The 26,901-nt window shown below is 43.8% G+C and overlaps 1 protein-coding gene across 2 annotated transcripts in view; it reads right to left on the reverse strand.

Moving 5' to 3' along the window:
* Window positions 1-26,901, reverse strand: part of ITGA8 (integrin subunit alpha 8) — a 120,505-nt gene that overhangs the window by 55,160 nt on the left and 38,444 nt on the right. For both annotated transcript variants that reach the window (XM_083405728.1, XM_083405729.1), the window contains exons 12-16: window positions 22,057-22,262; window positions 21,362-21,553; window positions 12,298-12,343; window positions 9,401-9,508; window positions 436-491 (exon numbers count right to left, since the gene is read on the reverse strand). In XM_083405728.1, the coding sequence (XP_083261854.1) occupies window positions 436-491; window positions 9,401-9,508; window positions 12,298-12,343; window positions 21,362-21,553; window positions 22,057-22,262 (608 nt within the window). The remainder of the gene's footprint in view (window positions 1-435; window positions 492-9,400; window positions 9,509-12,297; window positions 12,344-21,361; window positions 21,554-22,056; window positions 22,263-26,901) is intronic.

Below are 26,901 nucleotides of genomic sequence, written 5' to 3' on the forward strand. Positions count from 1 at the left end.
TAACAATCCCAGTGTGGGCTCTGGGACTTCCCTTTAATGAAAATAGCACCTTTGGAGGGTCAATGTTTGTCAGGACTGTGGCAAGGAGAGGCAGAGTGAAATTCCCCCTTCCCACCCAGATGGTGCTCAGGCTTCCCCATGGCTGCTATTTACATAGAGCTCCCATGTAACTCAGTTGGCAGGGCTGTGGGTTCAAGCCCCGCGTTGGGCAAAAGATTCCCACATTTGAGGGGGTTGGGCCAGATGACCCTCATGGTCCCTCCCAACTCTGTAGTTCTATTATTCTTTGACCAACAATTGAGGTTGTGTCCAGTTCGGCCCTAACAGAGCCCCTAATGGAGCTTAAAAGGGTAGCTATAGAAGGCAAGTTTAACTATGGCAACAGAAAGTCAGTTAATCTTAAACCACAATCTTACAGATGTTAAAAAGTCTTACCTATTTTTTCTGAAATGCCTGGACCTTCAAAAGCCACACAGACGGTTACAGTAAAACTACAAAGGAAATGGGAAGAATAACATTAGAACGTAAGGAGAGCCTACTGGACCAGGTCAGTGTCCCATCTAGTCCAGTGTCCTGTTCTCCCAGTGGCCAAACAGATACCATGGCAGGCCCCAAAGCAGGACCTGAGCTCAAGAGCGCCCTCTCTCTCTGCAGTTTCCAGCAAATGTTCAGAAGCATACTGGCTCTGACAGTGGATGTGGAGCACAGTCATCAGGGTTAGTAGCCATTGGTAGCCCAATCCTCCATGAATTTCATGGAATCTCTCTTTTAAAGCTGTCCATAATGTACTTGTTGAAACTTTGCATAGGAATATAGCTGTATCTATATATTATGACTTTTGGGTTTTGTTTCTCTCTTTTCAAAACTGCCATAAGAAAGTAACCTGCTCAAGATCCATGACACGGCCACCATCTTGAATTAATAACTATTCCATCTCCACAAGGACCTTAGGAGGGAACTCTAATTCTATAAAAATAACTTGGGTTTTTTGAACCTTTACTGAATGATCATGCTCATGAAACCAAATGAGTTTAAATGGAAGCCTTGGAAAAATAGAGGCCTCAAGACTTCAAGCAAGCCCTCTTGGACATAAATGCTATTGAAGAAAGTGGAAGTTTGCCCTCTCATGCATTTCCTATGAGGAAAGAGCATTAAACTCCTTCTCTTTTACCTCACTTACAGAAGGCAATGGAAGTCTTGCATGTGCAGGCCTTAGATTATTTTATTTATTACATTTATTTATCACATGGAGTTCAAAGTGGCATAAGTAGTTCTCAATACAGTTAATTCTCTTAATAACCCTGATAGGGAGGTTGGGCTGAAAGACAGAGACTGGTCAAAGGTCACCCAGTGAGCTTTAAGCCTGTTTACATGTGCTTAAATGAACTGATCTTCAGTCTATAAAGCTGGCATGAAACAGCTAAGATAAATATGGGCCTATCTTCTAAGTCCAATCACACCAGGAACATAATTTAAACTAAATATTTGATATAACACATTTCTTCTGACATACCAAGTCAGACTTTCAAACCAAGCAATTCTTTTTTAGATAGAACATCCCAAATCATAAACTGAGAAGCCTTTGAGCTGCAAGACAATCCTTTGCATTATGAAAAGATAAATTTTTAATCAGGCTATGCTAAAAAGGCTTTCACAAACAACCACAGATGGATGTTAAATCATTATAACCAACTCTATCCTGCTAGAAAAGTACAATTTCCTGTTAATCAGTGTTGCTGGAAATCCATCATTTGTGACTTGCTCCTGATGACAGGTCAATCTATGTGTTCAGAGGTGAAACTTGAAAAACAAAACCCTTTGTGAAAATTAAACAGGATAGCACGGGAACGTTCTCTATACAAAACCTGAAAAATCTTCTTTAGTGATTCCTTTTTTCTTTTTTTAATTTTATCATTTTACAAAAACTGCAGATTAAGCAGAAGACAGCTTCTTGGACAAGACCTACTGTTCTTGCATTAGTCATTTTTATTTTCAGTTCCAAGTTACTAAATACATATCTACGGACACTAGAAGTTCAAAACCAGCAACATCACCTCTGGAACAACCTCTAATCTTATTAGAATTCCGTATCAGCTTCCTCTGACAGTCTTGCTGAAAAAGGACCACATCTGGGTTTCATATAACGTGCTTGACCTTATTCCACTTCTTCCTCCAGGGCAAACAATTTGCCACATATCATTAAGCAGGGCTTTCCCATAAAGTCCAATGGTTGTTATGAAGGGTTATTTCAGAGCCTTGAAGATCCCCCAAATTCTGACCCATTTCCCTTGGAATTGCCAAGACATGAATAACCTAACATTGCTTAATTTATGGAGCAGTGCAGAGTAGGAAATAATGGACATGACATGCATATGATCTAATGACTAAACCTGATCACAAATAAAAACTTTCTTATAGGGCAAACTGATCAACAATGCAGGATGTGTAAGGGAGACTGAATGGTTTTGAAATAGAAAAATGATTCACCCGTATAGGTAGAATTAGTGAAACCTTTGCATCTCCATTACTCATATGCCCAGTCCCTGATCCTCAACAGATTTCATGACTCCACACATTCCCTACCAAGAATGCTGAAGAAATCACAAGAGTCACAATTTCTGTCTCTCAAGCTGTTTTACAGTTTGCTTGTTTTCCTCTTCCCTCCTCATCCATTTTACTTTTGTGTTGGGCCCTTTAAATTGTAAGCCTGTGGGCAGGAAGTGACTGCCTTATTTTTATTCTTATGAAAGCTGCTCTGGGAAAGTTTTTGTTTTAATGAAGCACCTTTACCCTTTCACCTCTATCTAGAACTCAGCTGCCAAAATCAATTACGTTTCATACTGCTCAGATCATGCAACACTCCTCTTCAAATTCCTAGAATGGCTCTCCATTCCTTCTGCACTGAGAACAAAGTTTTTGTCTTTAGTTTTAGAACACTTCATATCCTTGACCCACTCTGGCTACTAACAATAAACTATGGTGTTTTTCAAAAAATATATGTGAAAGACTACAGGAAAACCTCAGGCTTGCATACTCCTGCCCCACTCTCCTGGGACAGCAATAAGGAGATTGGAAGCTTTTGCTTCCATTTTCAACCAACTGCAATTCTGGTTTATGTTCAAACCCAGATAAACTGTTGTTAGGCTTAACTATGGCTTATGGAAAACAAGACAACTTCAAATCTTGGTTTATGAAGCTGCCTCTCATGGGACCCGGCACCAGGGGTTACCAATTCCCTGAGGAAGACTCAGAGAATAAAGTATGCTTCACCCGGAAGATATTGCCCTACCATTGTTCTTGGACTTAGAAGATGAGTACTCCAACTTCCTGACCAGGCAGAAGTCAACAGATACAAAATCAGGCACCACTGCTCTAAAAACCAAAGGGATGTGTGGCCAACTATAGCTTTTCTGCTCAGGCAGCAATATGAGGGAAGGCACAAACCAGAAGGACCCATTGGGAGCTGTCCATGGTTCTGCCCTCCCTGCCCATTATTTAAGACTTCTCAGAGTCTGTCTGACACAGCCTGCTCAGAAGTCACTCGGCATGACCACATCTACATCAGAAGGCAGCCCTGTTTAGGGAAGCTTTTAATGTTTGATGGATTACTGTATTTTAATATTTTGTTGGAAGCCACCAAGAGTGGCTGGGGGAGCCCAGCAAGATGGGCAGGCTATAAATAATAAATTATTATTATTATTATTATTTTCCCTGCAAGCTTCAGCCCCAATAAAAGAGGATTCTGGGTTGTTTCAATAAGCCACCAGTTTAGGGTATGGTTAACTGGAAAGAGACACAAGAGCTTCCAAGATGGGGGGAGGGAATGCATGACCTTAAAAGACTCATGAACATAATGATGAATCATAGTTTATTATTATGCTTCAATGCAGCCACAAACTGTACATTTCTTTCCTTGCAAATAACCATTGTTCCTCCCACTCTGCCACCCTTGGCTACCCCTCCGGCTTCATTTCCCCATGCTGCTCTTATGCTTGGAAGTCCCATCCAGGACTCCTATGTGGTATCACTTCTTGTACTCCTTTCAAGGCCCTCTGGTTCTGTGAAGCCCTTCACCAAGTTCCCATCCCCCAGCCTAAACAAGTCTCTAAGTATTTGATACTACCTTTGACTGTATTCATCCCTTGCTGTTCTTGACTCTCCCATTCCTCCGCTATGGAAAGGAAAATGCTGAAACTAAGATGCTGGCAGAGAAGTCAAACTGACTGTAGTGAACCGGGAGGGTTTATGACCATGGAGATAAATTTATAACTCTGCACAAAAACACATGCACACCCAGACCTATTCATAAATGCCAGTTTTAGAACAATTAACGGATGGAAAAAAACTCTTCCATGCAAAGTTTGCATTGTTTTGGTGGCAAAGGGTCTAACACTTCACCCTGACAGTAAGGGGCTGATAAAAGATTTGTACAATGGACAACTGTAGATGGAGACAGATCTTATAAACTAGAAATTTCCTTCCCTTGGCCTGGGGTTACTCAAGGAGGTCAGACTAAAAAAACTCTTATTTCCCTTCAACCCTGCCAGTGAATTTTCACACATAGGAACATTTGCAATACATATTTGTAAGACAATATGTTTTCTCATTTGTGATCTGCCCCCAGATATTTCTGTTTTACAGTGTAATGCTGCAAATGTTTACTTGAAGCTAAGCCCTACTATATTCATTAGACCTCACTGCCTAATAAGTGTGTGTAGGTAGGATTGCCTCTTTACATACTGTTACAATATGCCTTCATGCCTTCAGGATGTTCAGACTGCAAAAATGTTTACAATTGCTCAGATCAATAAATGATTAAATTCCACTATGCTTTGAGTTTCTAATTCAGGATTGGGGAAACTCAGGTCTGAGGGCTAAATGGAGCTCTCCAGGCTTCTCTATCTGGTCCTTAGGACTCTCCCCAAGCCACAGCCCTCCTTGAGTGTTCTTGCCTCTTGGTTGTCTGGATGGAGGACAGAGAGCGGTGTGTGTGTAGAAACTAGCCTACTGCACACAGATGACATCTGCATTCATTGCTCCACCCACGTTTGTCCCTGGCTCGGCCCACCAGTGTCATGTGACTCCCCAGATGGTTGCCCAGCTGAAAATGCACTCCTTGGGTCTGAAGAAGGTTCCTCACCCTTGTTCTAATTCAATGCCTACAATGATCCCAAGAGAGACATCGGTTGTCCATGTATCACAAAGCAGGGATGGGGAAGAAACCCAAGTGAGTTCACGTTTAGAATTGAATTAATCAGATTTGCATTTTCTGAAGCAACATGAGAAGCAAAACACAGCCACCTGTCAAATTTCACAGTTGTCCAAATTTTGCAATGCGGCTCTCTAACCAATGTTTGCAAAAATGTTTATGTTAGGGGATATGTGTATATTAAAATGAATATATTAGTGAAAATGCATTAGAGAGATTGCTTACATAAATGTGTACCTTAGTCAATAGTGCAGTGAAAAATTGTTTATTAGGATGAATTTGTACAAAAATTCACCTTTTTATTTTATTTTAAAGTACACATTGCTGGAGAAACCTGGGGAACTGAATTTAAAATTGGAAAAATGAGAAACGGAGAGAACCGAAATTGACCGATCCTCCCATCTCTTCTCATGAGGCCTGTTTGGGTATACTGCCCACATGTAAAGATTACATACAAGCGCAGCAGGGGTGAATGTGCTAAGCTCTGACTCCCTATTAGAGGGTGAAGTCTGAAGCAGGGAACCTCCTCTATGCATGGAGGTTCCTGTGTGATTTAGAACCTTGCAGAAGTGGGGTTCTAGATCACACAGGGAGTATTTGGGATTAGGAGAAGCTTCTTGCTTCAGGCTTTCCTCTCCAACTCATGGAGACTGGTGGGAATAGTCACATGGGGATGGAGCCTAGCAAGTTCATTTCTGCTCACATGTAGCCTTTACCTGTGAACAGGATGTCCAAACGGGATGCTCCTGAAAATGGATGCGAAGCCACCCCAAAAACCAGTGTTTAAAGGTAAAGGTAAAGGTACCCCTGCCCGTACGGGCCAGTCTTGCCAGACTCTAGGGTTGTGCGCTCATCTCACTCTAGAGGCCAGGAGCCAGCGCTGTCCGCAGACACTTCCGGGTCACATGGCCAGCGTGACAAGCTGCATCCGGAGAGCCAGCGCAGCACACGGAATGCCGTTTACCTTCCTGCTGGTAAGCGGTCCCTATTTATCTACTTGCACTTTGACGTGCTTTCGAACTGCTAGGTTGGCAGGCGCTGGGACCGAACGACTGGAGCGCACCCCGCCGTGGGGATTCGAACCGCCAACCTTCTGATCGGCAAGTCCTAGGCGCTGAGGTTTTACCCGCAGCGCCACCCGCGTCCCTGCTAAAACCAGTGTTTATTTGGATCCAAATCAGAGCCAGTCCTCTCAAAACCTTTTGCACTTGGGACATCTGAGTACAAAAATGGACTGAGAAAAAGAAAGCTCAACTTGTAAGAAATCCTTAAGGTGCAATCACCTTTGCTCAGCTGTAATTTACAAGGGTGGGGGAACCCAGCTTCTCCCCCCTGTTTATAACTTCACATTTTAACACATTTTAAGGCATGCTTGGTTTTAACTACATATTGCAGAGTTTTTCTGTCTCTGTAGGAAAACAAAGCATACACATTTTAATAACAATTTCCCACATGGTTAAAACAATATTTGCCTTATACTGGGATAGTGTACAGTAATCCAAATCTTTAGACTCCCTGAGCTTTTTCTGGTTAAGATGACCTCCTTTCATTCATTTTATTTTGAAATGTCAATCAACGGGCATTTTGCACAAGTTGCACAGCTGGCTAAGAGATACAGAAATCTATCCCATGGGGCAGAGGAAATATTTGTCTGTTGGAGTTTCCCTAATAATTGTTTGCATATGTACAACACGAGGTTATAACAACTACAGAGAAAAATTACAGCATAGAAAACTAACAGCTGCTCTTCCATCATTTCGGAGACAGGATTAAAAAGTTTTATAGCCAGAGTAAAAAACCTTTAGGGAAGCATATTTTATAACAAAATGGTCAGGACCATAACCATCTATCTGTTGTGGCACCTATATAACATATACTATTATATATATCTATGAGAACATACACGTTTAAGCAGTTCCTTTCCCATGGAGTCAGGTTTCTACAGAGGTAGCTGAAATCAGAATATTATTCTGGTGCCTCCAGACCTTCAGAACAAATGCAAGTGAATAAGAATCTTGATATGGCAGAACGGACTGTGCCATGTCAGAATGTAGGCGAGGAATAAAATTTTGAATGCTCTCCCACATAATAATTCTCTGCAACTGAAAACAACAACAATAGCACACCAGGGAAAAGAATTCTAGCCCACATCACTTCCTCTACTCCAGTTTTCTTCTTGCACGGACAATTTTTGTTTCCCCCCCAACAGCGGACCAATTAAAAAATGTTATCCCCTCATGATGGTCTGAAGTGGAACATTCCATTTTTTAACCTCATGACTGTGTCAGTGCTTCATGAACTCCTCATTCTGATACGTGTATAGATCAGGCATAAGTATAGTGTTACGATGGATCCATTGATTGATCCTAGCCAAGATTTCAGAAGACTCCAAAAGGAGGGGGTCTACTGTACTTGTAGACTTCAGTGTCTTCTGGGGATAAAAGAGGCAGGTAGCTTTTTTAAAAAAATAATATCTATGTCTTTCTATGGACCCAGATACAATAAAGCTGTCCAATATTTGTTGTTTGCTTGAAACTTCAAGTGCTATTACTTCTGATGGTTCCAACAGACCCACAAATGTCAGAACCCTGGAGAATCCAATTCACATAGTTTACACCAAAGCTTGCATTTACATTTCTGCGGAACAGACTTCCACTAACTTTGGACTGCCTATAGGTTTTCAGGAAAGTTACAACTCTTCGTATATGTCAGGGGTTCCAGCTCTGACAGTATATAAGAAGCTGAAAGAGCACTTCCTGGTTATGGCATTACATGTGGTGGGTATTACACTTAAAAGCCTGTGACCGTGTGCTTCAGTCCAAGCACACACAACATCTCACTGTCAGTGACAAAAGTCACCCAGCGTCTGCAGGTCTGGCAGGAACACATGGAGTCATGTTGTCTTGGACAAATGTGTAAAGCTCTGTTTAGGGAAGCTTTTAATGTTTAATAGGTAATTGTATTTTAGTGTTTTGTTGAAGCCGCCCAAAGTGGCTGGGGAAACCCAGCCAGATGGGTGGGGTATAAATAATAAATTATTATTATTATTATTATTATTATTATTATTATTATTATTAAACCAGGGGTCAGCAACCTTACTGTGCCTCGGGCCAGTGTCTCCAGTGCCGCAAGGCGGGCCGGAGGGCAGAGGAGCACGTGTGCACATGCTATTTCCGGCGCACGTCCGGAGGAGCACCAGAAATAGTTTGTGCACATGTGCACGGGCCTCCTCCGACCCAGATGTGCCCCAGAAATAACGCTTGCGCATGCGCAAATAATGCTTGCGCATGTGCACAAGCTATTTCCGGTGCTCCTCTGACCTGGAAGTGGGCAGCCTCGCAGCGCAGCACCAGTAAGAACGGGTGGTGGCAGCGGGCAGCGGGGGTTGCTGCGGGCTGGATAAGTAAGTCCCTCGGGCCTTATCCAGCCCGTGGGCCTTAGTTTGGGGACCCCTGGTGTAAACTATGCAGTGATTTCATAATCCAATTCAAGATTCTGTATCATGGACAGGTGTGATTTGCTCCCCCAAAATGTTTTATCTATTTAACAGCTGCCATTGGGTTTTATTTATTGCACAGGAACTATGGAGTTTCAAGATCATAAGGTTGAGAGGACAGTCATAAGAACATAAAGAAGAGCTTGCTGGATCAGGCCAATGGCCCATCTGGTCTAGCGTCCTGTTCTCATAGTGGTCAACTAGATGCCTATGGGAAGCCTGCAAGCAGGGCCTGAATGCAACAGCTCTCTTTCCTGCTGTAGTTTCCAGCAACTGGAATTCAGAAGCTTAATGCCTCCAGCAGTGGAGCTGGAACACAGCCACTATGGCTGGTAGCCATTGTTAGCCTCATCTTCCATGGACTTGTCTAATCCTCTTTTGAAGCCAGCCAAGTTGGCGAATGTCACTGCCTCCTGTTGGAAGCGAATTCCATAGTTTAACTATGCAGCAATAGAAAGCAGCTTAAAATGGGAGGGGAAATGCCATGGCCCTGACTTCTTGGGCTGCCAGCGCACAGCTCTGGCGCACAGATGCTCACCTGCAAGCCATCCTCACCCACTTCAGCAGAGCAGCTCTGTGAGCACACAAGAGATGCGCCTCCTCAAAGATACGCATATAAAGGGCCTCCGTGCACAGACTGCTGTGGATGCAAGACTCTGGTGTGAAAGACTCATCTGCTGTTATTGCCAACTTACCAAGCCACCAAAGTCACTGAGCCTGGAAGCTGGCAGGTTTTATTTTCCGGATTTACAATCACCGGCGTAAGCAAGAGCTGCGCATCGACTGTCACCACCGGCCTCGCTCTGCAGGGGGAAAAACCAAAAACTGAGCATGTAGAAAAGGAACAAGAGACAATAGAAGAGAGGAAGAAGAATATTCAGTTACTGTGGATGTTAATTACACGTGGGACCACAGAAAGCGTGAGTCACACTTCCTGTATTAGTGCATATCGTAAACAATCAAACTCCTGCTGGGAGGTGCACACACAGTGCCCACATTAGGAGCACACACATTTTTCCACAGGGACAGTGTGCAAGCCCACGCTTTGGAGGTTAATGACTCATTCATGTTCCCTGTGTTTGTATATCTGATTAAGATCTAGCCTAATTCTGTTAACAGTGATTTGCTAAATGCATCTATGCACAAAGAGGCAAACCCACGTGTGCGGACAAGGCTAATATTATTAGAGCAGTATATACACCACTTCCCAGCCAAAGCTTTAAAGTGTTGTCTCATACAGCTCTAACATGATGCAATATAAAACAATTGTAAATCCAGTAAAATAAGCAGCACAGACATCAAAGGTACATTAAAAATTGCTTACACACAAAGCAAGTGCACAGGAATTCTCTAAATATTTTCCCGAGCAGGATGGTCTCACATTACCTTTTGAAGGGCTGGAGGATCCGGAAAAGGGAAGCTTCTTCTTTGGGAAATATATTCCACAAAGAATGAATTACCACTGTTAAGACCTGTTTGAACCTACCCCTGATTTCACTGTTATAGAAGAGAGGACTTTTAACAGTGGCCTTGAATTTACATTTTAATGACAGCTTTATTCACAAAACAAGATATGGCGTTAGTGTGGATCATACTCTGAATAGGCTCACTGAAATCAATGATCTTAAGTGAATTTCAGTGCGCCAACTGTGGGTATAACTTAGTTGAATGTCACCCAATGTTTATCTTAAAGCCCAGCATGTGAGTCTACCATTGACATTTCACTTGTGAATTCATGGGCTTCCTGTATGTAATGAAGTGTCCTGAATGTGTGCATAAGAGCCTGTGCATGCAGGATTAGTATGCATCAGCCTTGTAAATAAGTCCACAAAAGTTAGTAGCCCGGGGGGGAAAAACATCAACAAGCAAGCAAGCAAATAAATAAAGCCTTAACCTAGTCAAATTTGGTAAAGGAGGGATGGAGAGCTGTATTTCTGAGCTGGGTACAAAGAAGAGGATTGTTTCCTCCATCAGCCTGCTTGATTTCTGTGCTGGACACAGAGGACCCATGTCTGCTAGCCAGCTCAGCGACCTGCATGAAATCTTCATCACCCATGGCTACAAGACCAGCACTTAAATTCAAGTCTGACGCCCACTAGATGCCCACTACAACTTCCATCATTCTGAGCCAGGTCTGCCAATGGTCAAGGATGATGAGGGCGGGAACCCAACAACATCTGGAGGGGACCACACTGCCACCCCCTGGTTCAATCAATGCATGGAGGTCATGAGTCGGGCCTATCATTGCAACCACGCTTCCCTTCCACATCTTGATCATACCACAAAGGACTGTTGTTGTCTCTCAACAATGTAACATTCTCCAGCAAAAAAAGAAATATTCTGTTTCAGTTCTGCCACATTTTGCATTTGTGACTCATATGATTTTTGGGAAGGAGAAAGGGAACTTTTTTTCAAACTGTTCTATGATACAAAGTAGCTGATAGATCTTAAGCCAAGTGGTCTACAAGCCAAGAAGGAGAAGAAGTCATAATAGAAAAAGCAGCTGGAAACAGTCCTGGCTACAAAAATAATTACTTAGAATCTCTCCAAGTAACTTGCTTGTAATTAAATGCATAGCTTTAATTCAACTCCCTAGGAAAAAACTAAATGGGGAAAGGTGAGAAGCCAGGATAGGCTTCCTTTCAAAATCCACAGACTGCAATAGCTGCATAAATAGAGTATGAGGAAATATAGCAGAATATAGCAGAGATAAACAATGTAGTGCCCCTAGATCTTTTTGAACTACAACTCCCATCAGTCCTAGCAAACATTATGAATGACCAGGGCTAATGGGAGTTTTAGTCCAACAACATCTAGAGAGCACCACATTGGATACTCCAGGAGTCTATAATTTCTTTAGAGGGAGTACCGTGTGGATCATCTCTCAGATCAGTATATAAGAAATTAACTGTGTAAACCAAATGCATTTAGAAAATAAAATGCCAGCACTACCACCATTACTTCTACTGCTCCTACAATTAATTTCTTCAGACAAACTGTATTCAGATTGTAATAGCAATTTCCCCAGCTCAGTTTTATATTATTATACTATAATCATTCTAAAATATTTATATTACTTTTCAAAATTGATTTTTCTTTTTAATTGGGCTAAATGCTAAAATGCAGCATTTTATGCAAAAAGGAGCATAAAAATGGAAGGATCTACCAACTTTGGGCCTCTTAGTTTTGTCCTTTTCCCCATCTTAAATTCAATTCTCCCTCTTTCTGCAGCAAATTGTGAATATTTTTTAATGAATCCTCATAAGAAATTCCCAACATTTTAATGCAAGTTCCTCCTAATAAACACATTTTTGCATACATGTTTGAATAATGTGCACATTTTGGAAAACACTTTCTCCAAATAGAAGTGAATGTTACCATATAACGCATGTCTGAATGTTATTTGGAGAACTTCAGTTGCAAAGTTCAGTGCAAATTTCAAAGGATGGCTCTGTTTTGGTTCTCATGTTGTTTCAGAGAGAGTGTATTTGGCAGATTCACATTTAAATGTAAACCGAATCAGTTTTCTCCCCTATCCCTACCTGTGAGTGACAATGGCAGAATCTTTATGTATGCATAAAGTAGTACATACCTGTAAACAACTACCTTGCCCGCTCCAAATGCACCTACAATCAAATCTGGAAAACAATGGTGAAAAGGAAACACTTAAATACAGGCAAAAATGACAAAACATTTTCACTAGCTTAAAACTATGTGCATTGGAAAATTAATAAACTAACACATAGGCAACACTCACAATGTCGATTTCATTAATTCACGTTAAATTCAGCCACCCTCCCCTTTACCCTGATATGAGTGGGCTGAGGTCCTCTGGCAAGGCAAGCAGATCTCTGTTCTTCAGTGACAGAAACACCCAGGACAAGCCCTCAACCAAGCCTTTTCTCTATAACTGGGATGGGAATCCTCTGGCCCATGGGACTAAATAAGCCCAGCACAGATCCCACTTTGGCCCATGAGGCTGTTTCTCCCAAACTACATCCATGTTCCCTGATACCCAACGTTATACATGACATCAGGTGTAAGGCAGGAAAAGATGCAGCTCAAGGATGGGGATGCTTAAAGTGAGCTCCCAATTATACATTTGCAATTGGCTGTCAGTGAAAATCAGGGATGGAAAACCAGCTAGGAGGGGAAATAGAATGGATCCCTATGGAGGACTACACGATGGACTGGACCCTCATCTGCATTACACAGCTAAAGCAGAATAACACTGTTCCCCTCACAAAGCTACAGTTGCATGGCAAGGCCCTGAACCCATCCCCTTTGTTGGAATAAAGACACTTGACCCCAGTATTTTTGGTTAATGGGCTAAAAAAAGGCCACAACTTTGTTGGTTACAGAATGTGAGTGGCATTGGCTTAGGCATTGGAACCAAACCGACTATATCTGACTCCTGCCCACCTGCAGGAAGTCTCAGAAGGGTTAACCACCAATAGGGGGAGCCCCGTTGATGCAAATCAACTCGAGCTCCCCCAGGGTCACTGATAGGGGTCATGCCATGGCCCTAGCCCCCACCCAGGCTTCAGACAGGATCACACACCCCAGATTCCTTTAACGGAATAACCTTGAAATAGGAGGGGTAGGTGATGGCCTCTACCTCCCCTCACCTCCAATCTAATGCTCCAATGCCTAACCGCATTAGAAGGGGTGTTCTAACAACCCTCAGCACCCTTAGCAGACTACAGCTGCCAGGAGACTTTGTGGGCAGCCATGACTGTTTAAAGTGGCAAAATACTGCTTTAAATGTATGGTGCTGGTGGGGCTCAGAATAGTTACTGGAGCCCTTCACACGGCAACATTTTGTCATAATTATTTCCATTGCATTCTTGTTTTACACGGTCCAGTTCAGCTCTGTGGAAAATCAATTGGAAGTTTCCCTTTCACATCTCTAGAGAAGGGATAGCATTTAACATTCAGAATGCCAAAATCATTAATGCGATTGATAAACATTTTTGATTCTGCAAAAGAAAACAATCAAAATCAAGCGTTTGAGCCGTCTATGTTATCTGAAGTCTGGCAGCACGGCTACCCTAAAAATAGAGAACACTTTTTAGTCATCTCAAACATATTTCTTCCCAGAAAATGCCAGATAGTGTTTGCTAGCTGAAAGCAAAGTGCTTCACACAATGCAGAATATTTGCAGAAAAGAAAGGAGAGACAATAATCTTAAACTAAGTGTTCTGAATCCTTGTCAAATAAACCTGAAGAAAACTTCATGAACTGGAAGATTAAATTATACTGTTCCATTTACTAGGGATTTGACTTTCTTTCTTTCTTTTTCTTTCTTTCTTTCTTTTTTTTAATACAAAAGGGAGAACAAATCTCTGCGTCTTTGATCTCTGGAAAGAATTGCCTATAAATCATTACTAGGATATAGCCGACACTCCGCAGTGTTTTTGGACTTGATATTCCAACTCTGAATTCTATGCAAGCATTTCCACTTCCTAAAGGGAGTCATCATCTGCTCTCCATATAGGTAATGAATAATGCCCAGTGGTGCCTGGGGGATATGACTGAGTACTTAGGAAGTAATGAAATAACCATGGACAACTCTTTTTTTTTAAAAAAAGTTTCCATCAAACAAAATCCCAAGGTCTCTCAATTGCAGGCAAAGGAGACTTTCAGTCGTCCTCTGTGACCCCAGTTTGTTGACAAAGGGCCACAGAGGACAACAGAACTACAAGGACATAGTGTACCCCAGTGTGTACTGTATTTGAGTATATTATCAAGCAGGGGTGGCCTGAAGAGTTTCAGCACCTAAGGGAAAACACCCCACTGCCACCCCCATGATGGGGACACAAACTTTGTAAGAAGACTACCCCACCGGGTGAGGGGGGGGGGATAGATCCTCCTGCCTAGCAGTAGGGCTTTGCATTGACTCTTCCCTTCAGGAGAAGCCAGTGCAAAGCTTCATCACTGCTGGGTGGGCTGGAGGAGCTCTCCCCTCCCTGCCAGGTAGCAAAGCTGGGTGGCAGAATGCCTCCCCTCTCATTGACTCAGCAGGAGGGGAGGCGTTCCGCAGAGCTTTACCACCAGTCCCTCTCTGCCCCTAGAGGGTGGGGAGACCAGTGGCAAAGCTGGGTGGTGGAACGGGGTGACACCCCTTGCAGGGTGTTGCCTGAGATATTTGCTCGTGTTGCAACAAAGAGTCCTGTGACACCTTAATGACTAACAACTTCATCATAGCACAAGCATACATGGACTACAGCCCACCTTATCAAATGCAAGAGGTGTTTTTATGAGTTGCAGTTACACAGAGAGAGAGAGAGGGAGAGAGGGAGAGAGAGAGTTTGGAGTAAGCTGGGTGGGAACTGTAAACAGTGAGGTCTAGAGGAAATAGCATGAAGAAAAGCACAGAGGTGATAAATGTGTTATTAATACTGGATTAATCACATTATAAAACACATCATGAAGTACCAACAGCCTAAAGTTGACAGGCTGCTGAATTGACCAAAACTAGGCATTGACTCCTAATGTCAACCTCACTTTGGTGCTATTACTGACCACCTCCTATTGTTCTATTATAGGTTGAACCTTCTCACCCAGATCTCCAGTGTTCTTGGCTAATGGTACCTCCACCTTGTTTGGATTAAGGTTCAGATTTTCAGCTCCCATCCTCTGCTGAACTGACTCTAGACACCCGCTTCTCATGCCTGCCACCTCTCTAAAGTTGGGCAATTGCTGCTATGTCATGTTCACTATACTCTCCCCAAAATGGAAGCATATCGTAATTCTATAAATCAGAGGGATAAGGCATTTGCAAGGAAGTGGTGACAAGCCAATTGCCAGTTCTTGGCTCCTGTCCATTCACTTTGCAACCACAGCCATGATATGGCTCTGTATCAAAGCTGTTCCTTACTGAATTTTCTTTTTCCATTCTTTCCCTTCCAACCCACCCTTGTCTTGAACATCTCCTCTGAATAGATTCCATAAGAAGATATATTCTAACTTGGATGGAAACATGGTAGGTGGAGAATTGTTGGCACGTAGCTTACAACTCTCCAAATACTTTAAATCCTGCAAAAAATCCCTGCTACTAAGAAGCTGGAGGGGTCTCTTCCTCCTGTAGACCCTGATGTGTTGAGCATATGAAATAATCATACAAGAGCATTTTAGGAAGAATAAGCAAGGCAGTTCATTTTTTAGGAGTTGGTTTCCCCTTTACCACGGCTGTTACTTTCCTCAAACATTGCTTCAGCCGTTCTCGCAGCCTATAAACAACAACCCACAATTAAACCCAAACTCAAACCAAACCTAGACTATGAGCAGGCTGAGATTCAGTGCCTGCTCCAAGATTATCTGCATTGAATGCATAAGGTAGCATATTTAATCCCCGGCACCTCCAGGTATGGCTGGTGTCAGGGATTGGTCCAGATCTGAAGATTGGGGAATGCAGTCACAGTCAGATCAACTCCTCTCAGAAGAGGAGGGGGAATAATCACACACACACTCCGCCTCCAGTGTTTTCAGAAGCAGAGAGAGAGGCAGACATAGAAAATGCACAGCTTAGAAAGGAGTTATTCAGTTATGAGATAATGACAAGGGAACCAGAAGGGAGGGTACAGCTAGGAGAGACATCAATCGAGAGTGTGGGGGACCCCCCCTCACCACGGACTCGGAGGTCCAAACGTATCAGAGAGCAAAGGAGGCGGGGGGAGGGAGGAACTTCCCATCGGCACCATAGCTGTCAACGTTTCCCTTGTTTAAAGGGAAATTCCCTTATTCCAAATAGGATTTCTTGCAAGAGAAGGGAAAAGTTGACAGCTATGGTTGGTACCCTTCTTGCTGCGGAAGTCGGAAGGAGAGTTTAGAGTAGGCAACTGCCTTCCTTGCGGAGAGCTGTATATCTGTGCTTGCAACACGATGCCATAATAAAAGGACTATAAATATATCAACTGCTCGTTAATTCTTATCTGTGAAGTTATCGAAGGATGGGGGAGGACTCTTCATGACGGACAGCTGGGAAAGACTGGAGAGCTGCTGTCAGTCAGTGTAGACAATCCTGAGCTAGATGGACTGTTTGCCTCACTCAGCATAAGGTAGCTTCCGATGTTTGTGTGTGTGAGTCTATGATGGAGAACACATGCCAGGATGATGACGACAATTCTATCCCACCTTTCCCTCAAGCGGACCCACCCCCCCACTTTACAACAACCTTATAAGGTAGGTTAGGCTGAGAAACAGTGACTGTCACCCAGTGAGCTTCATGGTTGAGAGGGGGTTTGAACTCTGGTCTCCAAGGACCACATTGGCTCTCGCAAGACATCTTCAGCTGGATGCCATAGATTGGAGGGAGTGGGGCATGAAAGCACAGAATTCTCTTGTGCTTCCATTGACCCTCTTGGATGCTCTGTGTAAACTGAGGATGGTGGAGTGGCAGGGCTGAGTTTCTCCCCAATATCTAGGGCCTTGGCTAATGCCAAACCATTATCATCATCTGGAACCAGTCTGCTTAGATGAACAGCTGAGGACGTGAATAGTCCCACTGCCCTGGGTTTTTTCCTTGACTTGAACTATGTAGATCCTTCAACAGCCACCGCAGGGCATTTTTATCAGCAAGAAGGCTTTACATGGCGAATATTCACACACATTGCAGGCAAGGTGAGGTGGTACGACCTTGCCTTTTGTTTCTGTCATTAAATGGTTTAACAATCTTTAAGGAAAGAGCATGATAAATATCCCAGTAAATAAATATAAGGAATTCTGGTCAGAAATGTTTGTGTGGTTCTCCAAAGAGTGAATATTGTATATACTATCTAAGCCAGCAAAGCTGATGAGCCAGATTTTTATTTTTCAAAAGGTTCATTTGCTGCTTAAATTTGCATCAGCAATGTAACAGCTACAGACACATTCCATCTCTGAAAAGTAGGAAAAAGGTCTCACAAGCAATTGGTCTAAATTCAGAAATTAGCTCGGCATGCTTAAATAATGCTCTACAATAGCCAAAATGGATGCTGTTATGATTAATCATTTAGGTATTTATATTCTCTGTGCCATGTTTATTATTTTAGCAGTTCACCAAAAATCTGATACAGAGCCCAGTTAGGTTTTCTAAAAATATGGATATATTCTAATTCAGCCTTCAACAACCTGGTGTCCTCTAGATATGCTGGACGACAACTTCCACGAGCCCAGCCAACCATTCTCTCATTGGAATACTTGACCTTGGACTTTGCCTCAAGATAATTTTCAATGCGGACTTTGATGTTAAATATTAAAGTGAAGGAAAACAAATTTCCCGCTAAGCCCAGTTATCTCTGTTAATTCTGACAAATATACCCACTTATGTTTTTCAGATTCAAACACGACCTCAAATATTAGGTTTCAAAATATTTTTAAGGCTGCTGTCTTCAGCTCATGTATTTTCATTTTTGCTGGCACAAACAGGTACATTTTGAGCCAACAGCATATTTTTAACTGGGACATATTGGCAGTTTTCTTTTCCCCCACCCGTGTATCTATTAGTGTAAAACTGTTAAGACTGGAAAGGGCATTAAGATGCTTTGGCTAAATTTAAAAATGAGGTCTGTTGCCTGCCCATTCACTTATTTATTTAAAAGACTTTATACCTCCCATTAGCAAAACTTCTGAATAGTTTACAAAACCAAAATAATACACAAATAACATATAACATCATTAAAGCAACAACAACACCCTGCTTCATTAGGAGATGGCAACAGAGTAATATGTCCGAAAATAGAAAAATGTATTTCCCTGGTGACAAAAAGATAACAATGTCCGCATCAGTTGGGAGGTGCTACCACTAAGAAGGCTCTTTTCCTGCCCACCTCAGCTCAGACGGTACATTTTGACTAAAGAATCTCAGGCAACTGACATACTTTAAAAGGATTAAATCTGCATCAACTTGGAAAAAAGTAAATAGTCTACTAAAGAAGAGAGGAAGAAAATACTTGTGTTTAGGTGAAAGATACATGCCATAGCGTGAACCCCCCTGAGACCTACGGCTGTAGGGTGGTATAATAATAATAAATAATAATAATAAGCATTCATTTGTGCTTGAGAGCAAAGGGGGAACTGCTTCTTCAAAGATGGTATCTGTCACCCACAGTTTTTGCCAGTGGCACTGAGGGAGAGGTTATTTAATATCTAACTCTTTCTACAATCAAAGTTTCTCTTCCCTTTAACCACTACTAGCCTTGGTGGGAAAATAACACAGCAGCAGTGCAGATACCAGTTATTTTGCTCATCGCCACATTTGTGCTTACACTTTATTGGAATGGAATATTTCAGCTGGAGAAATGTTGATGCTCCAATTCAATACCTCCCTCCTCCAGAGCAACTTAAAAAGAAGAAGTCAGGATAGCCAAAGGGTGTCAGGAGATTGGATCATATTGGACTTATACTGTGGCAGCTGGACTTTTTGCCAGTTTGACTGAAGAACCAACTTCACCCACACCACCCCATAGATCTGCATCAGAGGCCCTGTTTCTGTGTACACCTGTGAGGGCAATGTTAGTGGTGGCCACATAGAGCAGGGCCTTCTCAGTGATGACCCCAGTTCTATTAAATTTGCTTCCTAGTAACATCAGGTAAGCTCCACCCCAATCCCTTTTCAAGCAGGACACCTGTTCTCTGCCTCTTTTATGGAATATTTCAGGCTGCTTTATTCTGGGCTGGGCTGTGTGGGCTGCTGCTTCCACGTGCTGCCTAATTTTGAGGCTTTTGGAGTGTTTCAGAGCTTAACGTTTTATATGGTTTCAGACTGCTGTCGTGTGTGATGTTTGCTGCTTTGTGAGGAGAATTCGCCGAAAAACCGGGAGAGAAATCTACCAAATAAAGGAACATCCAACCGATCTCCCGTGTGGTTTGGCCCAAGTCTTCTCTAGTTCTGTGGAACTTGTTTCCCAAGTAAGGGATGAGGAAGATTAAGTCTTTGTAGTGTTCAAAACCCCCAAAGGGGAATAAAAACACCACACATTTTGATCCTCGTTTTCTCCCTGTTTTCAAAGGCGACGCAAATGAGAACACAAAGCTACAAGCCCAGCCAGCTGGATTAAGGCAAACAAAGGGAGGGAGGGGGGAATAATCAGTGAAACAGTCACAGAACATAAACTATCCGAAAACATTAGTACAGTAGGTTAACAGAGCACAGTGGCAGAAGATATTTCAGGATGTTCGTCCAGCATTGTCCCATTAATTACAACGGGGCTTATGCCAGCAAAACAATCCTAAGGCTTGCACTACAGCAATTCTACTGTGTGGGTTGCGTTACAAATGAAGAGGGCCTTCTCAGACCCCAAGAAAAAGAAATGCTGTGGTTTGCCTTATCCTTCATCCCAGAGGAGTTGGGGGGGGGGGAGAGAAATGGGAGAAAATCAAATTAAAATGATGTTGTGCATTTAGGCTACAGATGGTGTTGGAACGCTGCCCCAAACTGGATAAGCTCCACTTCAGAAATAAAGCGGGAGAGCTCCTATAGTGAAGCAGTTGTTGATAAATACCAGATGACATCAGTAAAATATTAATTGTTGAGGGAAAACATTCGAAACCAAACTAATTAAGGAAGAAAGATCCAGGCAAGTGAGCAACGGAGGAATATCTGGAACCAGGAAGACCTCTCACCTCTTCCTGTTTCGAATAACTTTTTTTTTTAATACGTCCAATATTTAAATAATGCTTCTCCTCTAAGTGCTCAAAGCGCTTTACATATCCTCTTAGTAATCCTTCGAATAACCTGGCAAGGTAACCAGAGGGGCTATTGTTTCCCTTGCTTGGGCTCAAAGACAGATGTTTGCCTAAAGCCATCCTGTGAGTTCCTAGCTCAGGAAACTTTTGGCTCTTAGCTCATCCCCTTAACCCCAATCCTGCGAGGGAGTTTGCAGCAAGTGAGACCCTATTCACTCGAAACTGGACAAACCATCTTTAAGGAACCTCCAAACAGACAAAAGGAACCACCCCCTCCTTAGGCATCCCAAGAGGATCCAACATGAGAGGGGAAATATCATATCTGCTATTTCTGGTGCCTTTGTTCTGTTCTACAGCGACATTTTTGTTATCTGTTTTGTTATCTTGGGAATTTTCACAATTAAGAACCAGGAAGTGCTGCAGCTCAGTGGTAGAGAATCTGCTTTGCATGCAGAAGGTCCCAGGTTCAATCCTGAGCATCTCCAGGTAGGTCTGGGAAGAGACACCTACCTGAAGTCCCAGAAAGCTCTTGCCAGTCAGTGTAATACTGAGCAATATGGATGGGTGATCTGGCTCCGTATAAGGCAGCTCCCTATGCTCCTATTTTTATTTTATTTTAATAACTTTCCGAAATGAGAAGGAAGCCATCCAAAGTGCAGAGAAGCAACTTTTTCATCCAGGCTTTCTGACAGGGAACTGAAGGGTTACACGCTCCCCCCTCTTCATTTCCCTCTTTTTTTAACAATTCAGGTGTTTTATGTTAATGTATCTATTTCAGTCCTTCTCGCATTTCTGGTGATTTCTCACAACAGGAAAGGGAGTATTTGTTCTGTCCAACTCCAAATTCTCAGAGAAGCCAAGCGAGATCCGCACACAAAAGCACAGCCCTGTTTGGGATTTTGACCTCGGCCTTTCCAAAAAGAAAATGATGCATTTTCCAGAGGTGGAAGGGGATGAAATCCCTTCTCTCTCGTGTGGAAGAACCTTACCTGGGTAATCATTCTTGTCTATGTCGGAGTCTCCTCTTAGTGTAAAACCAAATCCCGCAGGCATCGACTGGGAGGCCCACATACCGCGGAGAACCTGGGAAGGGTTAGGATTTAACCCATTATTAGCTCCATTGAAAATGAGGACTTTCCCCCTTCTGTCTTCTCCAGCAAATGGTGCTCCTATTGCAATGTCTGAAAAAGAACAAAGAGAGGTGGGAATGCTTATGGAGAGGGCTGCTTTAATTCCTCACGGGAGTGAAGATCAGAGAGGCCTCTGCTTTAATTCTTATGTGCCACAGCTACTTTTAATGCTGTTGTTTTGTCTCCTTACTGCAATTTTAGTAATTTACAATATATTGATTATGTTCTAAGCCACCTTGGAAAGGAAGGTAATATCCTAAAAAGGTAGCTTTCTGCTCTCTTTATTTACCCTGGCTTTTGACACTTGAGATGTCAAGTGAATCAAATCACCTGAATCAAATTTATCACACATCCCTAGTCATCACACATTTAGCTTTTGGTGTAGGGGGTTGTAGTCTCCCGCTCTTAAGAACACCTGGCTCAGCACAAACATATAAATCACATTCGTTATTTTGGCCACTGCAAAGCAAACTGTCATTGCAATTGAGCCATTCCCATCTTCAACTGTCTCGAGCAATCTGTGTGTAACCTCTAAAGAATACTTTGTGTAGTACCATTAAATCCATCCTGGTTCAGATCTCCGAGATGTGCGATGGAATTGCCAAATCTGCCGAACACCTCAGTGCCAGACAGCACCTGCGGTTCTCTGAAGTACAAGGCACTCTCTTGGAGGTAGAGGTACACCTGCCCAACCTCCTTAGGGTTGCTCTCAAATTCACGCTCCATAAAGAGAGGAGCACCGACGAGGATGTCATCCAACCTGGACAGAGGAAAACAAGCAGAATGGTCAGTGCAAAATTCAGAGGAATCCTCCTCGCTTTAAAAATTAATGACTCTTATGCTTTCGGCTGGCCTTCCCCAATCTGGTACCCTCCAAATGTTCCTGGACTCCAACGACAATCCCAGACGGCATGTACAGCATCTAGGGGGACCACAGGTTCCCCACCTTGGCACATGAAATACACTACTTTAGGTCAATGTCCAAGGGAACCAGGGAAGATGACTTTGTGTTCGGCCAGTTTTCTCTAGAGTTCTCATCACTGCAGTCCTCATAACCAAAATTGGAAGCTACAGTTTCACTAAGAACCAGTTGTGGAAACTACAGCCCCCCCCCCTGCCGCCGCCGAGCCTGAATATTTCTAGCCCTATAGTTTAGAAGGAACACTAAACTATGGTTTAGCATTATGTGACTCGACCTCAGGCTTATCAGTTGCCCCTGCCTTCTCCTCCTCTGAAGATGATCATAAGCTTTGGCTTTCATTTTCAAATAGTGCAATTCAGCATCATATCCAAACAAGGCAAACATAGCTGGTCTTAACTACAGTTTACTGGAACAAACCAACTTCAAACTGTATGGTTGTCTTGTTTTAGTGTATCATAGTTAAAATCAAGGTTCAGATATAAAGTTCAAATAGTTGAAAGTGGGAATGAACGTTTCCAATCTTTTGCTTCTGGCGGTGGTGGAGAGGGGGGAACTGCCAAGGCTCATGCACCCAACACTGACCCGTCATTTACCATTTACAACCAAACCAGTCCACCGGCAGCAAATATTTGCCCTCCATGGTGCTCAGATTTGATATTGAAATCCCTGGTACATCACCAGGGCCAGCCCAAGACATTTTGGTGCCTGAGAAGAAGAGTTTGGATTTGATATCCCGCTTTATCACTACCCGAAGGAGTCTCAAAGCGGCTAACATTCTCCTTTCCCTTCCTCCCCCACAACAAACACTCTGTGAGGTGAGTGGGGCTGAGAGACTTCAGAGAAGTGTGACTAGCCCAAGGTCACCCAGCAGCTGCATGTGGAGGAGCAGAGACGCGAACCCGGTTCACCAGATTACAAGATTACCGCTCTTAACCACTACACCACGCTGGCTCTCACAAACCACAAACTCCTACCCCTTGCTAGGGAAGAAGGGCTCAGTGGAGATCTATGCCAGGAACAAGGGGAGGAATAAAAATTTACATCAGGAACAAGGAGGGGAGTAGAAAGAGAACAGCAGCATTGCCAATTCACCAAGAGACTGGTGTAGAGGTGGCTTGAGAGGGGTTGCTGAGAAAGAGGCAGCTTCAGCCCCAAGGAACACGCCACAGCTGTTGCTGCCACTATGACAGTAGTCGTGGGCTGGATTTGCTGCCCCCATGACTCCTGCTGCTTGAGGCGGTCACCTCACCTTGCCTCACCTTGCCCTGCCTAGCACATCCAATAAAACACCAACAACTACTTTGTGCTAGGTGCCACAGTTGTAGGAAATCTGTGGCAGCCATTTGGATTTTGCATTAGGCCTGCTGCACAGCCCTGCCCTAACATGGCCTCTCCAAGTCCCATATGCAAAACATCTGGACTGCACAGGGGTTGAGAGGGATGCAGCGCAAATGACCAGCACCAGTATTGGGGGGGGGGTAGATCCCAGCACGGTCCCACTCGCAAATGGACTGTCCCCTTGCATCGGCATCATCTCCTCTGGTCTGATGAGCCTATGCTTCAGTGCAAGGACTCATTATTTATCAGGCTGTTCTTGTCACCGCTCGCGATTTTTCCTGTCCCTTCCTTCCGTGTCCCAATTTGGCAAAATAAACAAAAACAATGATGTCAATTTCACTTCTATTTGTTCTCTCTCTCTCTCTCCCCTTCCTGCTTCTCCATTCCCCCTCCTCCAGCGTTCAAACAGTGTGTGGGGAGTTGTATGTTTTAAAACATCTGTTTGCTGTAGATTTTTTTTTTTTAAATGAAGAACGTTTCTGCTTGTCTTCAGTTATAAATAGTTTCATTTGTTGGGCCAAACTCAAGCTAAAGCAGCAAGAGGAATGAGGCACTAGGCTGTGATCCCGTTCAGTGGTGAGAGAATTGTCTGAGCCACAATAGTGTTTTACTGATTTCCTGGCTGCGCCACGGTGCTGGATCGAGCAATTTGTTTGCTTCCATGCCTTCCCAGAGGAGAGGCATGGCTGCTTCCTTCTTAACAGAACAGCATTCAAAAGCGCAAGCTGACCACCTGCTGAAATTTTATGCAATTCCTTTGGTGTGCCGCTGGGTAGTTAACAGCGGGAGCACAGAGTGGTGTCAAGAGGTTAGGGCCTTAGTATTTGAAGCTTTGATATAGTGCAAATAAAAGATCGCTAATGTATTTTTATTAGGCATGCGGTTTAACCCAATGCAAATAATTCTCTCCTGTGCTACGAAATCTCATGCACCTAAATCGCTCCCCAACTGGCACTGTTTGTTTCAGATAAGGGTAAGCATCTATTTAGGGAGCACTAAGACCCGGCTCCCTGGAAGACTCCCTGGAAAAGACCCTGATGTTGGGAAAGATGGAGAAGGGGACGACAGAGGACGAGATGGTTGGACAGTGTTCTTGAAGCTACCAGCATGAGTTTGACCAAACTGCGGGAGGCAGTGGAAGACAGGAGTGCCTGGCGTGCTCTGGTCCATCGGGTCACAAGAGTCGGACACGACTAAACGACTAAACAACAACAAAGACCCTGCTCAGTGGGTAAAGTGCTTGCTTCACATGCCAAAGGTTCAAGACTCAATCCTTGGCAACTTCAGGGAGGGCAAGTAAAGGCTCCTATCTGAAAACCCTGAAGAGGAACTGATGGCGGTCACCAACATCTGCCCATCAGTGACCTGTAGGGAGAGAAAAGCAACTAGAACAGGAGGTTCCCACAGCAGTCTCTCATCATTCCAGATGAGCCTATGGGCCTAAGAAGGTTGACTACCAGGGCTAGGGAATCAAAAGCCTGGGGACCAAATGTGACCATCTAGTCCAGCCTTTCTCAACCTGTGGGTTCCCAGATGTTGTTGAACTACAACTCCCATCACCCCTAGCTAGCAAGGCCAGAGCTCAAGGATGATGGGAGTTGCAGTCAACAACATCTGGGGACCCACAGGTTGAGAACCGCTGATCTAGTCCTCTCTGTTTGGCCCTCAGGATTCTCCTCAGACCACACACCCCTCTCAGAGACCACCCTCTCCTTGAGTGCTTTTACTTGACTGGAATGTGTCCTTGCGCCATGGCCATGTTTCCTGCTGGCTTGGAAGGAGGGTGGAAAGAGGTGAAGGTGCAGTAACCAGCCACTTCTGCCAGGCTTCACAAAAGGCAACAGGCACATCCATGGCTCTGCCCACTTTCGCATCTGCTCCCACCCCCTACTGGCATGCGGCCCCTGGGAGATTGCCTGTGAGAGAATGTGGCCCTCGGGCTGAGAATGGCTCCCCCACCCTGGTGTAGACAATGCTGAGCTAGATGACTTTATCTGAGGTAGCATCCTACATCCCCACCAACCAAAACTCAGTCCAGAACCTTTCTCAGTTTGAAGTGGGTAGACAGACACAAAGGTCTGAAACAAAATATTTTCGCCTCGTCCTTGTCTCAGACCTTTCGTTTTCCACCCACTCCCACCTCCAGCTGCGTGATAATTCCTTACAGATCTCTAACAGTGTTCCCTTCCTCCGTTGCTCTTAGCCAAGCTCGTCGAACTACCGTTTCTGAGCATTTCTACAGATTTAAAGAAGATTTGGGAAGAACTGTCTAAACCAGCAGCTGCAGTGGCAGAAGCAAAAACACTAGGTAGCTTGAGCTGAGATGCAAGGGGAGAGCAACTGGTTTTGATAAAAAAAAATTTAAAAATCTGCTAAAACGTAAAGTTCGGCTGTGTTTCTTTACTGCTCTCCGTCCCCCAATTTTGAGGCTGAAGGCACAACCCTGTGGTACCTAGGAGGGCGTCTCAGAGGTGAATCTCCCCCCTCTACCCATGAAGGGGGAGATCCCTACACACACACACACACACACACACACACCCTAGTAGAGTAATCAAGTCCTGCAGCTGGCATACAGAATTCCCCTCCCATTGGGACCAACAGGGGGAATAATCCACAAAAGGAAATACAGGTCCAATATTAAAGCGAGGCAGTAGGGGCAGTTGCCCACTGGGGCTGGTAGGGTGGAAGGCAAAGAGGCCAACAGTAGGTCAGATGGCAGGAGGAGACATTGGTTTTACTCTCACCGTCCTCTCTGCTGAGTTTGATGGTGACAACACTGAGACAGAAGAGAAGCCTACAGCCTGGGCTGGATGTAAGTAAGAGAGCAAACAGGTGGGCTGGCTGAGAGTGGGCTGAGGCAGGTGAGGCAGTGCCCCACTCACTGCAATTCACCAGCTTCCATTTCAAAAGGAGGAGCACCCAGCTTACGCCTTCTGCCCTACCAGCATGAGCCCGGCAGGGTTTTGGATTTGGCAGCCCCACTGCCTTCCGTTCTCATTCATCCCACCCCCTTTTGAGTTGCTCTGCCTAGGAATGCATCTGCTGGGGGGATACAATGGGAAGCACTCAAACACCTACACAGCAAATCAATACTTTTTAAGGAACAATGCATATTATAGTGCTTAAAATGGTGCAGGTA

This window comes from Podarcis tiliguerta (assembly GCF_965153285.1).
Source record: "Podarcis tiliguerta genome assembly, chromosome: 12".
NCBI classification, from domain to species: Eukaryota; Metazoa; Chordata; class Lepidosauria; order Squamata; family Lacertidae; genus Podarcis; species Podarcis tiliguerta.